At 44.6% G+C, this 13561-nt stretch overlaps 1 protein-coding gene across 1 annotated transcript; it reads left to right on the plus strand.

Moving 5' to 3' along the window:
- Nucleotides 1-143: 143 nt before the first annotated feature.
- Nucleotides 144-13078, plus strand: CCDC47 (coiled-coil domain containing 47). Its single transcript, XM_054088105.1, has 13 exons — nucleotides 144-369; nucleotides 2615-2880; nucleotides 3010-3117; nucleotides 4479-4653; nucleotides 5264-5385; nucleotides 6007-6072; nucleotides 6953-7054; nucleotides 7951-8061; nucleotides 8633-8718; nucleotides 10015-10073; nucleotides 10767-10876; nucleotides 11044-11211; nucleotides 11499-13078. The coding sequence occupies exons 1-13, from the start codon at nucleotides 159-161 to the stop codon at nucleotides 11577-11579; spliced, it is 1665 nt and encodes a 554-aa protein (XP_053944080.1). The 5' UTR covers nucleotides 144-158; the 3' UTR covers nucleotides 11580-13078.
- Nucleotides 13079-13561: the final 483 nt, after the last annotated feature.

Consider the following 13561-nt stretch of genomic DNA (forward strand, 5'->3'; position numbering starts at 1 on the left):
CGAGCGGCCCCGGGCCGCCCTCTCCAGTAACCTCAGGGCTGCGCAAAGCGGGTGCTGCTGCCCGGTTGCTTCCTCAGCGGTGAGGCTGGGGGTGAAGCTGCCCGCGCGTGTTCGCATTCACCCCTGGGCCGACACACTCGCGCGCGGCTGCAGTGCGCATGCGCCCGTCTACGCAAAGCGCAGAGGCTGCGCAGTGCGTTTTACGCAAACCATGGAGGTTGCGCAGTGTGTATTATGCAAAGCTCGGAGACTGCGCCGCGCGCATGCGCCCAGCTACGCAAAGTGCGGAGGCTGCGCGGCGCGCATTACGCAAACCGCGCAGGCTGCGCCGCTGGTGGGCGCTGAGCACGGGGGAAGGCCGGGCCTCAGGTGAGGCAGCCCGGGGGCGGCCGGGCAGCGTTGTCCGCTTCTCTTTCCCCGTTACTGGCTGCCCTCTGCCCCAGGGCACCGGTGGGAGGGAGCAGGCCTGGCCCTGAGGGCAGTGGGTGTGTGGGGCAGGGGCTGGAAGCACTGGGGCTGGAGGCGCTGGGGCCCAGCACCGTGGCGGGGGGGCAGCAGGGAGCTGTTTCGGCCCTCGAGACACTTGAACAGTGTCCCTGGAAGGAGCGGGGAGCGAGGGAATCCAGGGCATAGCACCGGCGAGGGGTGCCCTTCCCCGGGGCTGGGGGGCGGTGGTGGGAGGATGCCCCTTCCCTGGAGCTGAGGGGGGATGAGTGGGTGCCCCTTCCCTCTGGGGCTGGAGGGGGTGGTGGGTGGGTGCCCCTTCCCTTGGGCTGGAGGTGGTGGTGGGTGGGTGCCCCTTCCCCAGGGGTGGCAATGGGTGCCCCCTTCTCGGACTGTGGGGTGGTGATGAGTCCCCCTGGAGGGTGGCAGGGAGTGGGTGACTATGCCTCGGGCCAAGGGGTGGCGGTGGGTGGCCCTGAGGGTTCTTTGTGGGTGCGTGTCTGTGCTTCTGGCTGGGAGGTAGTGGTGTGTGCCCCCACTTCAGGCTGGGGGGTGGGAGTGGCACCCAGCACCTCTGCCTTCTCTCTGGCCAGTGGGGAGAGCAGTGGTGAATCAGCTCCACTCCTAAGGGAAAGTGGGGCACGTGGATCACAGAGGCCCTGCCAAAGGGCATTCAGCTTGGTGGAGTTATCTGTGCTGGGAGCTTGCTCTGCCCGGTCACAGGGATGGCAGGATTAGGAGCGTGTCTCAGTTTTCACCCATCCTTTGTTCCACTGTCTCTTTGGAATTGGCTGCAGAAGTTTGTTTGCCTAAGGCTCCGTGCAGCAGTGGTGTAGTTGGGAAGTGAATATACTGCAGCAGGCTCAAAATTCTCATCCTGAAACTGTTAGGGTTTGGTTGAGCAGGTGGCTCTGTTGTCCTGGTGGTTTTAACCTCCAAATGTAAATTCTGTCCTGTGCAAACAGCACCTTGTTTTTCTGCTTAAATTCCCATTAAAAACCATAATGTGCCCACACTATGTGCTGAATTCTTGGGCTCTGCCTTGCTGTGTTTCCCATCTTGCTGAATGTTCCTATGAACATGTTCTGTTCAGGTGTTTGCTGGAATGAGAAGTCTGTCAAAGGCACTTATTTTAGCTGTCCTTGTCATTCCTAGAAGTGGGTTCCCTGCAGATGGTACTTGGAGGAGTGCTGGTCTAATTTAGGAACAAATCGTTCCTATTTCAGTTTTTTTAGAAAACGGCCTCATTAACATTCAAGTTCCAACTCAGATGTGGTTGTGGGAGGGCAGAAAATAAGTCTTGCTGCTGAGTCTGATGCAGCCAATCCGCCACAGCTATTTGTGAAACGCAGTAGTAGAGTTATTCCTGTCTTTGGAGGCTCCTGGTTTGGACGAGCTTGATGATTGTCCCCGCAGCCCAAGTGGGAGACTGGGACTGTTTTGAGATTGAGCAGAAAAGATGTAGGAAGCCGAGAGCAAAACCAAGATGGACAGACTATCCCTGCCTCTGCAGGTTTCTGGCAGAGCTTTGGTGTCTTAAGCCCTCGTTCACTGTGTTGTTTTGGAGACCAGTGCAATTCCATCCTTTTCCTGCCCTTTTTTTTTTTTATTTTGTAGGCCTTACAATAAAAGATCTCTGTCTCCATACAGAAATAGTGCTGGGATTCTGTGGGACCCGAGGCTATCAGGGCACTGCTGTTTAAAGTAAATTAATTAAGTGCATTTTAAGGTTTACTGCTGTTGCTACACGTTCATTGATCTGACTGTGTCTAATTGCTGATTAGTAATGACTGTAGGCGCAGTGTGTGGTCTTTGAAATGAGCTGGCAATGCTGACTGACTGCGAGATGCTACTGGAAGAGTCAGTTTATAGCGGAACACCTCTGTTTCCAGAACTTTCTCATCTGAGCAGCTTGGCCAGATGTGAACTTGCTGCTGCCTCAGCTGCTCCTGCCACCAGCCAGGGAGTCTAGGACCTCAAAGTTGTTTTTTCTAGTAAGAGTATTCACTTTCTTTATGTAGATGATGGCCAGATCAGGCAGGGATTTGTCTCTCTAGTCTGACGTAGAAAGTGTTTTTAAATCGTCTATAGAAAATGGGCGTTACTGGAAGTGCAATGTAACAGAATTGATAATGACTTTTTGCAATGTTTATTCTTTTTTTTTCCCCAGTGAAAATGAAAACTTTACATATTTTTATTGCTGTCCTCTTCATCCCCTGGAGTTTTTCTTTGGCAAAGTATGATGACTTTGAGGATGGAGATGACATTATGGAATACGATGATAATGACTTTGCTGAATTTGAAGACGTTAATGAAGATGCAGTCACAGATTCTCCTCAGCGGATCATCACTACAGAAGACGATGAAGAAGAAGCCACTGTAGAGCTTGAAGGTCAGGATGAGAATCAGGAAGACTTTGATGACGCAGATGCACAGGTAATATCTCATCTCCTTCCTCTATGTGTCTCCTAATACTATGTCTGCACCTTTCTTTCTCACCTTATCTGTTTGGATTTTGCTTACCAGGCTTTGGATTTTCATGCTGTTTTGGGTTTTGTCCTTTAGGAAGGTGATACTGAGAGTGAACCATATGATGATGAGGAGTTTGAAGGCTATGAAGAGAAACCAGACGCATCTCCTAGCAAAAATAAAGACCCCATAACAATAGTTAATGTAGGTATAAGTGTTGATCTGCTTTTTATTTGGTGTTTTGTGACTTACTTTTTAAAGGTGGTAGGCCAATAACATCATTGATGTGCAAACATATGCATAGGAGAGAATCAGTCCTAAAGAGTTTGCTATTTTAATTAGTAAGAGATAGTGCAGAAATGGGAAGAAGCATGGAGACAAAAAATACCCAAAATAATGCAACAGGGTATTGCAGCAGAATATGATCCGGGCGTGCCAGCTCCCAATTCCATGTTCTTCTGCATTGGTTTATGCTAGTTTAAATAGCATAAATAGTAAAACTTCCAGGGCAGGTACCTTTGGTCTGTTGCTCTCTGCTTTAAGCTGCTAGAGCTCCCATCCTTGGATCTAGGTGGTGTTCTGTATTCAAACTGAGAACTGTAATAGCAATATCAATCACGAAATTCTTCATTGAAACAGACCTTTTGAAATATGGTTTTGACCAAAGCATTTTATGACTTAACTTCTTTTAACCATATGACTGGGGAAGAGGGGGGAGGCAGAGGAGCTATAGGGATGAGCTTCGTTTAACCCAGACCAAAACCAGACATCCATACCCATATTTGGGTATTTTGTCAGCACATAAAGAAGAGGTTGCAACAATGACATGCTTACAGTAAACACAGTGTGGGTTTTTTTTTCGCTTTTCTGTGGCTAAAATTTCAGATTAGAAGTGGACTCCTCTGGTGATTTTTGAAGCCGGAGCTGGTCTCTCTGTCCACCATGCATCACCTTGTTGCTTCCCAACAGAGTCTTTTACAGAACATCAGGTGCTTCAGGCCTGTGTTTTTATTATGCCCAAATTCCCCTTTTAACTGGTGTGGGTACTTTTATGACTGCTGGGTAATAGCAGAACGGCTAATTGTTCTCTGAAGGTGGCACGGTCAGGCAGGCTCCCTTGTTGCTCCCCCCCACTCTGTGGCTCTTGGTGGCATCCTGCAAATACTGTGGGACGTTGGGTATCACTTTAGATTTCAGCAGAAGCTACACAACAGTTGGATAAAGCTGTGATGGGCAGGGCATCGGGCTCAAATAATCAGTGGATTGAAATGCTGGGCTGTTGGCTGCTTATGAGGGATACTGGCTAGCACAGGCCCACTTGGAAGAGAAGTATTTTGTTTGTATTGGCCAGATATTTTGGGAATCCTGTTATCCGTAGTTTCTAGTATGCTTACTGCATCCCAGTAGAGCCAAATGCACTATGTAGGCTTAGCTCTGCCCTGTCAGTTTGTGAAGCTTGTCTTTGAGATGGAGCTCGTCCAGTATGCTATGTTTCCCAAATTGTTTGTGTATGTGGAATCTGCTCATTCAGTACATAAGACATGGTTGCAATTCGCTTCCCGTAGGTCCCTGCTCACCTTCAAAACAGCTGGGAGAGCTATTACATGGAGATCCTCATGGTAACAGGTCTTCTGGCTTACATCATGAATTACATCATTGGGAAGAACAAAAACAACCGACTGGCTCATGCGTGGTTCAATACTCATAGGGAGCTCCTAGAAAGTAACTTTGCTCTTGTTGGTGAGTTCCGTAAGACTTTGGATGCATTTTTAGTTTGAGTAAAAGCTGGGTTTAGAGTGGCACGTAGGCTATGGCGAAGACTAAGCTTTTCTATGCAGGTGCACGATTGTAGAATCATAGAATCATTGAGGTTGGAAAAGACCTCTAAGATCACGTAGTTTAGCCATCAGGCCAACACCATCATGCCAACTAAACCGTGTCCTGAAGTGCCACTTCTACACATTTTTGACCCCTCCAGGGATAAAGGCTCCACCCCTGCTCTGGGCAGCTTATGCCAGTGCTTCACCACTCCTTCAGTAAAGACATTTTTCCTAATATCCACTCTAAACCTCCCCTGTTGCAACCTGAGGCCATTTCCTCTAATCCTATCACTTCTTTCTTGGGAGAAGAGACCAACCCCACGTTACTACAACCTCCTTTCTGGGAGCTGCAGAGAGCGATAAAGTCTCCCCTCAGCCTTGTCTTTTTCAGGCTAAACAGCCCCAGATCCCTCAGCTGCTCCCATAACTCCCCTCTGTAGAACCTTCCTGCCCTTGAGCAGATGATGAGCTTTGGTGTTTAAATTTGTGGGTTTGGGAGTGCAGTTCTCTTTCACTGTTCTTTTCTTCAGGGGACGATGGCATTAATAAGGAAGCTACAAGCACTGGGAAACTAAATCAAGAAAATGAACACGTATATAACTTGTGGTGCTCTGGAAGGGTGTGCTGTGAGGGAATGCTCATCCAGTTAAAGGTAAGGATGAGGGAGTTTGTCGTGCTTGTTACCAGTTTTCCCGTTCTAGAGGCTTTTTCATTCCAGTGAGAGCAACAAGGAGTCCCAGCTCGACTCTTTCACTTGTGTTCAGATACAGCATTCTGAATGTGCACACATGAAGGAAGACTGGTCAGACTAAAAGATACGTACAGGCCTATATTCTGGCCACCAAAGGAGGTAACAGTGAATGCTTACAGAAGGAATAAAGAAACCAGAAATATAGTTTAGACAGGTAACTGTTGGCTGAAGAGTCCAGCTGCCATTTAGAGGGACTTTATCATATTGGAGGAATGGTCTAACAGCAATTCCAAGGAAGCAGAACAAAGGCAAAGTCCTGCACCTGGGATGGAACAGCCCCATGCATTGGTTCAGCCCCTGACTTGAGGGAGCAAGGCCCTGAGCATCTCATCTAATGCAGAAAGTAGGCCCTGCTTTTGAGCAGTGGGGGCTTACAAAGGGCCCTTCAAAGCTAAATAATTCCGTTAAAAATATCTGTTTGAAACGGTCCTGTTTTTTCTTGAGCCCCACTGCTATCTGCCAGTGAAGTGCTGCACTCTGTATTCAGCTATCTTCTCTGTGTTTACAAACTTGTGGTTGTAGTTTCTCAAGAGACAAGACCTGCTGAATGTTCTTGCGCGCATGATGAGGCCGGCGTCTGACCAAGTGGTAAGTTCACAGCCCTTTCAGTGAGCTGTGATCAACTGTTGCATTCTTTTGGTCTGCTCTGCTGCTTTTGATCATTCTGACGTACAAACAAACCACTGGGTGTTTGTACAGTATTCTGTATCTTCCCATTCAGTAACTGTCAAAACAATCTGAAGGAATCAGTCATATTTCTTTTCTGCCTGTGAAATGCAGATTGCTAATGACTGGCAATTGTTTTATCTCTGGGTTTGAGTGGTTTTGTGTACAGCCTGTCGTGCTTCAAGACCTCATCTTGATAAAGAGTGGTTTTGTGATCTCAAATACTTAACAAGTATTCTTCTGTCTGTTCAGTCTGCCTGAACAGAGCTGCTGAATGTATACACTGGCCTTGCTATTATGTCCTGTAACATCACTTTTTGCCTGGCCCTTGCTCTTGGAGATGAGGAGAATCTCTATCTGCAGAAATGCTGAGAGAGGTTACGTTTGGAAGAACAGCAGTTGTGTGCACTGTGAAATCTTTCTGTGTGTCTATTTCTATTTACTTATATCTATTAAAGATATTTAATTTATATGTGGGCAGTTGCTCATGAACGATGGGTATCTGTGCTGCAAATGAGTCTTAGATCTCTGCGGTTCCAGTCACTGTCACTACACTGCAGTGTTCTACTGGAATATTGCATTGAGTACTTAATGTAACTGCCTACTTTAAGCTACACTGAGAAGCTTTAAATCAACAACCTTTATCGTAGCTGCGTGTGGCCTTGCTTAGTCTTTGTTCTTAGGAAGCAAATAGTCAGACGGACACTGAAGCCATAGGAGACATAAGTCTGTTTGGCCAGGAGTCTGAAGGCAGAGTATATTGTATTAATCTGATCAGGGCTGTTAACACTCTGTCCCACAGCAAATAAAAGTAACAATGAATGATGAAGATATGGACACCTATGTGTTTGCTGTTGGAACAAGAAAAGCACTGGTACGGCTTCAGAAGGAGATGCAGGATCTGGTATGTATGTTCATGTTGGGAATACTAAGATGTAATGAACTTTCATCTGTAGATTGCTTATTTTCTTGGGAACAGCTGAAAGCTTGTGACTGATTTGTTGGAATAAGTGGGGAAAAGGCATTTTCATCGACTGGATGGAAGTCTGGTGCCATCAAGCATCTGAAGTGATAGCCAGCTGCTGTCAGAACTGAGGGAAAATAGACATTTGAAAGCAGCTCACATCTTCCTTCTGGTGTACAGCTCGTTTAGGAGGATGCTGAAGGGTATTGTCAGGACATGCGCACGTGTCACATCACCTCTTTTAATTTGCACAAATGACTTTTTCAATAAGTGAGAAGTAAACCTAATTAGTGATGGGTGATATGGAAAGTTTGAGTCCAAGTCGTCTGCTCTTGTGTGATCTGAAATTAAAACTTCCTATATGTTTGAGCCCTGAAGCTTGCAAAGGATCCAGTAATAATAAGCAGTGGTTTGCATATCTTTTCTGTCATAACTTGTCTCAAGTAATAGCACTAAAGTGTGGTTGGTAGGATGCCAGCGGTTTTTGTTCTGTTATCAAACAATGTAAGCAAAGTGCCTTAATCCACTTTGAGCATTCCAGCATGGATATATTACAATTGTTTAATCTTTTTCCCTTAAGAGAGCTACTAAGTATTAGTACTGACTATTCAATACCAACTATTGAAGGGAAGTACTAACTTAGAGACTATTGATACTGATTGCTTTGCTTTATGCTCAAAAGGTCCCCAGCCAGACAGGGTGACTGAGTGACTGCATTTTTATTGTTCCTTATCAGGTACCTTTAGGGAGTCTGACTGTGCTGGAACAGTTCAGTCTGATAAGATACTGACAAGCTTGTGTTTATTTTTTCTTTCCACTTGTTCTCTTTTAAACAGAGCGAATTCTGTAGTGATAAACCTAAGTCTGGTGCAAAATATGGGCTTCCAGATTCGCTTGCCATCTTGTCAGAGATGGGAGAGGTCACAGAGGGAATGATGGACGCTAAGGTAATCTTGAATAAATTAGTACAACTCTCTCATGGTAACCCTGGCACTTACAGCCTGTGCAAAAAAGTTCTAATGATTATCTCCTGTAAACATCACAACAGGAGAGCCAGATAGCCCTGTGAGATCTAGAGAAATCAAGACCCAAAGGGAGCTTACAGGCTAGAAGAAGGATGTAATTCTCACATCTTTATTCCTTTTACATAGCAGCTGGTAGTCTAACGTGAAGTGCGGGCTTAAAACTGCCTTTCAAATTGTGGAAGTTAGGTCCAACAGCCAGTGTGAAGGAGGGTGTCTGCAGGTCCTCAAAGTTGACATCTATTTTAAAATGAATTGGAAAATCCCAAATGAGAGTTAGATATTTAGTATCTGAGTTGCCCATGGTAATTCCATGCATCGAGGTCCCTTCCAGCAAAAGTTAAAAAAGATTGGCAGTTAAATTCCAGTGTCATTGTGGCACGTTGAGCACAGCAATTTTCTGAGTGATGTCTGGACGCTTTGGCAAACCCCTATGGAATGACTAGGCTGCAGATGGATCGGTGGTGGGAATAACTAACCCCAGTTTCTCTTTTAGATGATACATTTCCTCACGCACTATGCTGACAAGATTGAGTCCGTCCATTTCTCGGACCAGTTCTCCGGTCCAAAACTTATGCAAGAGTACGTATAAAGCTAGATCTCTCCTCCCAGTAGCTATTGTAACACTAAGCAAAATAGAGACTGACAAAACTTGTTTGCAGTGTGAAGCCTGCTGGAATGCACATAAAGAGAAATTGGTAGCAAAGGTGAAACAAGTGAATAAATACACTCACAATGCTTGCAAAAGCTGCATTAGTTTAGAAGATCAAGGTGCTGTATTGTCTTAATATTTATTTTTGTGTGCTGGTTGTGCTGTAGTTTGGGCAGCTACAAATTTCAGATGACAGCTGGCATCTACAGTGTACATAGCTGCTGGAACACAGCTGAGTAATTCCACTAAAAGTATGTGGTGTGTTACAAGTTTAAGGGCCAAGAAACCACACTGCAGGAGGAGCACTCAACGCAGTAGCTTGGATGTTATTGAAATGCATTGAGAACTTTGCATAAGCAAAGTCTGCGGTGTTAAAAAGAAACCATCAAAGCAGTTTGCCTTTCACTAGCTGATACGGCTGAACTTTCTGCTGTTGAATCCATAGCTCAGGTATTCTTGTTCAGGTTGATTCTCAGCTGTGCTGCAGAAATACGCAGATGTAGTGTCTCTTCTGTTTCTCTTAGCTTCCTCATCTTGAGGGGCTTTTAGCTGCTGCATCAGAAGTTGCAAGTGGTGTGTGATTTACCATAGCTCAATTGCCATGTAGGCTTTTGCAAGGGTTTATTACCCTCAAAGGCATATAAATAAATGATCCTTATCAAAACTTCAAACTTCCCTCCAAAATAAGAAACATACTTTGATTTAATTATAATACAGCAGCGTGTGTACCTTGTGCTGAAATTGCTTAGCTTTGGGGGATCTGTAAAACAGGTCTGACTTCCCGACTTTAGAATAATGTGGGTTTTGAGCAGCATAGGCTTGAATTGTTTAAAATATTTGTTTTCTGATACTTTAATAAGATCTGTAGCAGTATAAAAGACAGGACCTGTGTAAAGCTGAACATCATTAAGAATATGCGAGGCTGCCTTAGGGCTCAGATGCCATTACTAAGATGACATCTGACAGTCGGATTGGATGGTGCCATTAGTATGTTTTCACATTAATGCCTTTTCCCTGCATGCTTTTGCATGAAGTAAAAAACTTCAGGAATCTGAATAGTTTGAAACTTAAGTTTGGATTACAGCCAGGCTTTTAATTGTGTTTATTTTATGCGAGTAGTTTGAGAACCAGAGACTCTTGCAATGAGGTTTTCCTTAACAACATTTGGTGTTTTGTATGCCTGTCTTTCTTCACTCATTCCAGCCTCTTTTTTTCTTTCCTCCTAGGGAGGGTCAGCTTACAAAACTGCCCGAAACAAAAAAGACACTTTTGTTTACATTTAACGGTAAGAAAACTGGGGTGGGTGGGTGTGTGTCTGTGTATCTGGAGGAGTGGTGCGATTTATTTGTGCGAGTTGCACGCTCAACTTCTGTCATCTATGGACGATAACATATGACAAATTACTTCAGTGCATGTAACGCGATCACTGATGGATTAACCAGTAAACAAAAGGCAGTCATAACTCTGGGGACTAAGCAGCATATCCTCATGATAAGAGGATATGCAATCTTGCTATCATTGATCTTAGCTCATACTCTTATCTTTGCAGGTGGTTGTGTTAGGTCACCATGGGAAGATGGGTTGGTTTTCAGCCACACACCTTGCAGTTTGAGCTTGCACAGAGTTACTTGGTTAACCCAAGTTTAAAATAAAACCAGCCTGTGGTTCCTGTTCTAGAAAAGGCCCATAGTTGTCTTTGAAACTCAAGTCCATAGCTCTAAGTGAATTCAGTCCTTATGTTTGCATTCCCTACTAATTCCATACTAAGAAGGATTGTGTGGAGGAAAAGTGCCTGCCACTGTGAGCAATCTAAATGTGACGTCCAAAGCAGAACACCTCTTTTGGTTAGCTATGTCCTTCCTAAAGAGGACAAGAACATCTTTCTTTCTTGAATGGTGTGAGCAATAAAAAAGGAGCATTGTAGCAAATAGAAAAATCTTGCAACCTCTCTGAATTAACAAGAAACTCTCTATTTCAGTGCCTGGTTCAGGCAACACTTCCCCAAAGGACATGGAATCTTTGCTGCCTCTGATGAGCATGGTTATCTACTCTATTGACAAAGCAAAGAAGTTCCGTCTGAACAGAGAAGTAAGCAGTGTCTATTTTTCTGTCTTCTGAATATTGTATAAAATTGTGACTGTTACCATTGGATCCTTAATGTTAGGATTGGGAGCCTTATGTTTCTAATTTGACAAGCAGGATGTAGTCTCACTGATAATGGATAATTAATTGTGATTGCTTTTCTCTGTCAAAAGGGTAAACAAAAAGCCGAGAAGAACAGGGCTCGTGTTGAAGAGAACTTCCTTAAACTGACTCATGTGCAAAGGCAGGAGGCTGCCCAGTCCCGTCGAGAAGAGAAAAAACGAGCAGAGAAGGAGCGAATCATGAACGAAGAGGATCCTGAAAAACAGCGTCGGCTGGAGGTGAGATGGAATTTCAGATTGTTGTAAAGTACTGTCAGATTTCTCCTGCGATATCTGCAGGGCTGCCTGTAGGAATGCCAGCAGCGGCCGACTGGAAGCAAACAACTTTCAGGGTTTGTGCATTTACTTTCTGAAAGGTGTGAAGGTCCCCAGTGAGGAGCCAGTTGCGTAGCTGGAGACATGAACCCCTGTCTGGAGGTCTTTCTTGTTAGTTCTTCTGAAATGATGGGCTTGCTCTTTGAAGAGATCACCGATGTTCATTCAGATCTCTGTGTCCTTGCCTACAGGAAGCTGCTTTGCGGCGTGAGCAGAAGAAGCTGGAGAAGAAGCAGATGAAGATGAAGCAAATCAAAGTGAAAGCTATGTGACTCCATTGTAAGAAAGCATCTCAGTGCCACCTGCAGAATTTTAATTCACAGGGTACGAAGACCTACTGAATTCCATAACCCTGCACTTCTTTGAACACTAGTAGCCATTAAGAGAAATGTTCCTTGCATTGGTGTTATTTAAGCATTACAGCAACATACAGGTGTGTGTAGAGAGCTTTGTCTTGGCAGTTTTACTCCAGGTGGTATAAATTTTTGCTACTTGTCTCTTTAAAAGAAAAAATTGCAATATTCTTGAATGCTCTTTGTCATTTGTTCTTCAAACCAGAAGATTGTAAACCTGTTAACGTGCGTTGGTAACATATTCATGCTTTGGTTTTAAACTTTGGGTTTAGTTATTGGGAGGGAAAGGGGAAAAAATGAAGGGGAAGAAAACCGCACAATAAACAATTCCTGTGCATTTATTTGCATCAAGCTTCTAAAGGCACAAAACTTAGAGCCTTCCATACATGGTATGGATTCTTCAGGGATTTAAGCCCAGTAGAAGTGATTTTTATTTTCTTTTTTTACAAACAAGGGACTGAAACAGTATTAGGTCACCTATGGGCATGGCTGGCAACTCTGTAAACATAGATGGGTTCAATACCAGGGAATGGAATACATGAACAGTTTCGTGCTTGTGGTTTTGAGTGCTGCAAGCACTTAATACAATGTGAAGTTTGTCACGTCAGCAAGGTGTTTCATCAGGAGCGAGCGCACAGTGAGTTAGCAGCTTCAACTAGCTTCCTTTGAATATTTTTAAACTGTATGAGTTTGCCTCAAAAACGTTTGTCCTGATCTCAGCACCTGCTGCCTGGTTCACCTCAGCCGGAAGCTCGATTCAGTGAAGTATCTGTAATGGCCAGTTTCCCCAAGCATGTAAAAACGGTTTAGAGGGTGTGTATCCTCTTCACCTGGTTGAATGTTTGCTTCACATTTTTGAATATAAACAGAATGAAGTGAATGCGCCTGCGCAGACACTTTGCTAACTGAGAGCGCTCTGCATTTTATAAATGCTTCCAGTCCAGAAGTCATTTTATTGTTGCTTATAAAACTTTTAACAGTTTTGTGGGGAAGCAATGTCTTGCATTTGCTTGTTCAATACTTTGTGGAAACTTGGTTCTGAGGCAATAAGAATGAGCTGCAGTTGAAAAAGCAAGTTGCTTAAACTTCTTGTTTCTGGCATGGGGTACTTCACACTGATTTAATGCAAATGTCTGTAACCTGATACATGCAAATACATTGATTTTATAATGGTTGGTAAAATTATTTAAAACCAAAACTAATGTACATGATGTGAATTTTTAGCACTATTTAGCTTTAAAGATCAATATGGTATTGTTTCTTTGAAAGGAAATACTAGTTTGTGCTCTTTTGCGTAAGCAGACAGCTTTTCTCAAGTCCCATACGTTTGTGGGCCATGGCAGCTAATTTTGTAATACAAACACTCAAATTAACAACCTAATGAAGAGTAAAATATAACTGAAACACCCCACCTGCCTACTGTACTTGGCTGGACTCCCAGAATCAGGGAAGGGTTTGGGTTGGAAGGGACCTCAATGCCAAACCAGTTCCAACTCCCTGCCATGGGCAAGGACACCTCCCACTGGATCCGGTTGCTCCAAGCCCCATCCAACCTGGCCTTGAACCCCTCCAGGGATGGGGCAGCCACCACTGCTCTGGGCAACCTGGGCCAGGGCCTCCCCACCCTCAGCAAAACATTCATTTCTGATATCTAAATCTCCCCTCTTTCAGATGAAAGTGTTCCCCTCGTCCTATCCCTGCACTCTCTGATCAGGAGTCCCTCCCCAGCTTTCCCTTTCAGTACCAGAAGCTGCTCTGGGGTCTCTGGAGCATTCTCTTCTCCAGGCTGAACAACCCCAACTCTCTGAGCCTGTTTTAGTACAGGAGGTGCTCCAGCTGTTGGATCATCTCTGTGGCCTCCTCTGGACTCACTCCATCACATCTATTTCCTCCCTGTGCTG

Source organism: Cuculus canorus, chromosome 25 (genome assembly GCF_017976375.1).
Source record: "Cuculus canorus isolate bCucCan1 chromosome 25, bCucCan1.pri, whole genome shotgun sequence".
NCBI lineage: Eukaryota > Metazoa > Chordata > Aves > Cuculiformes > Cuculidae > Cuculus > Cuculus canorus.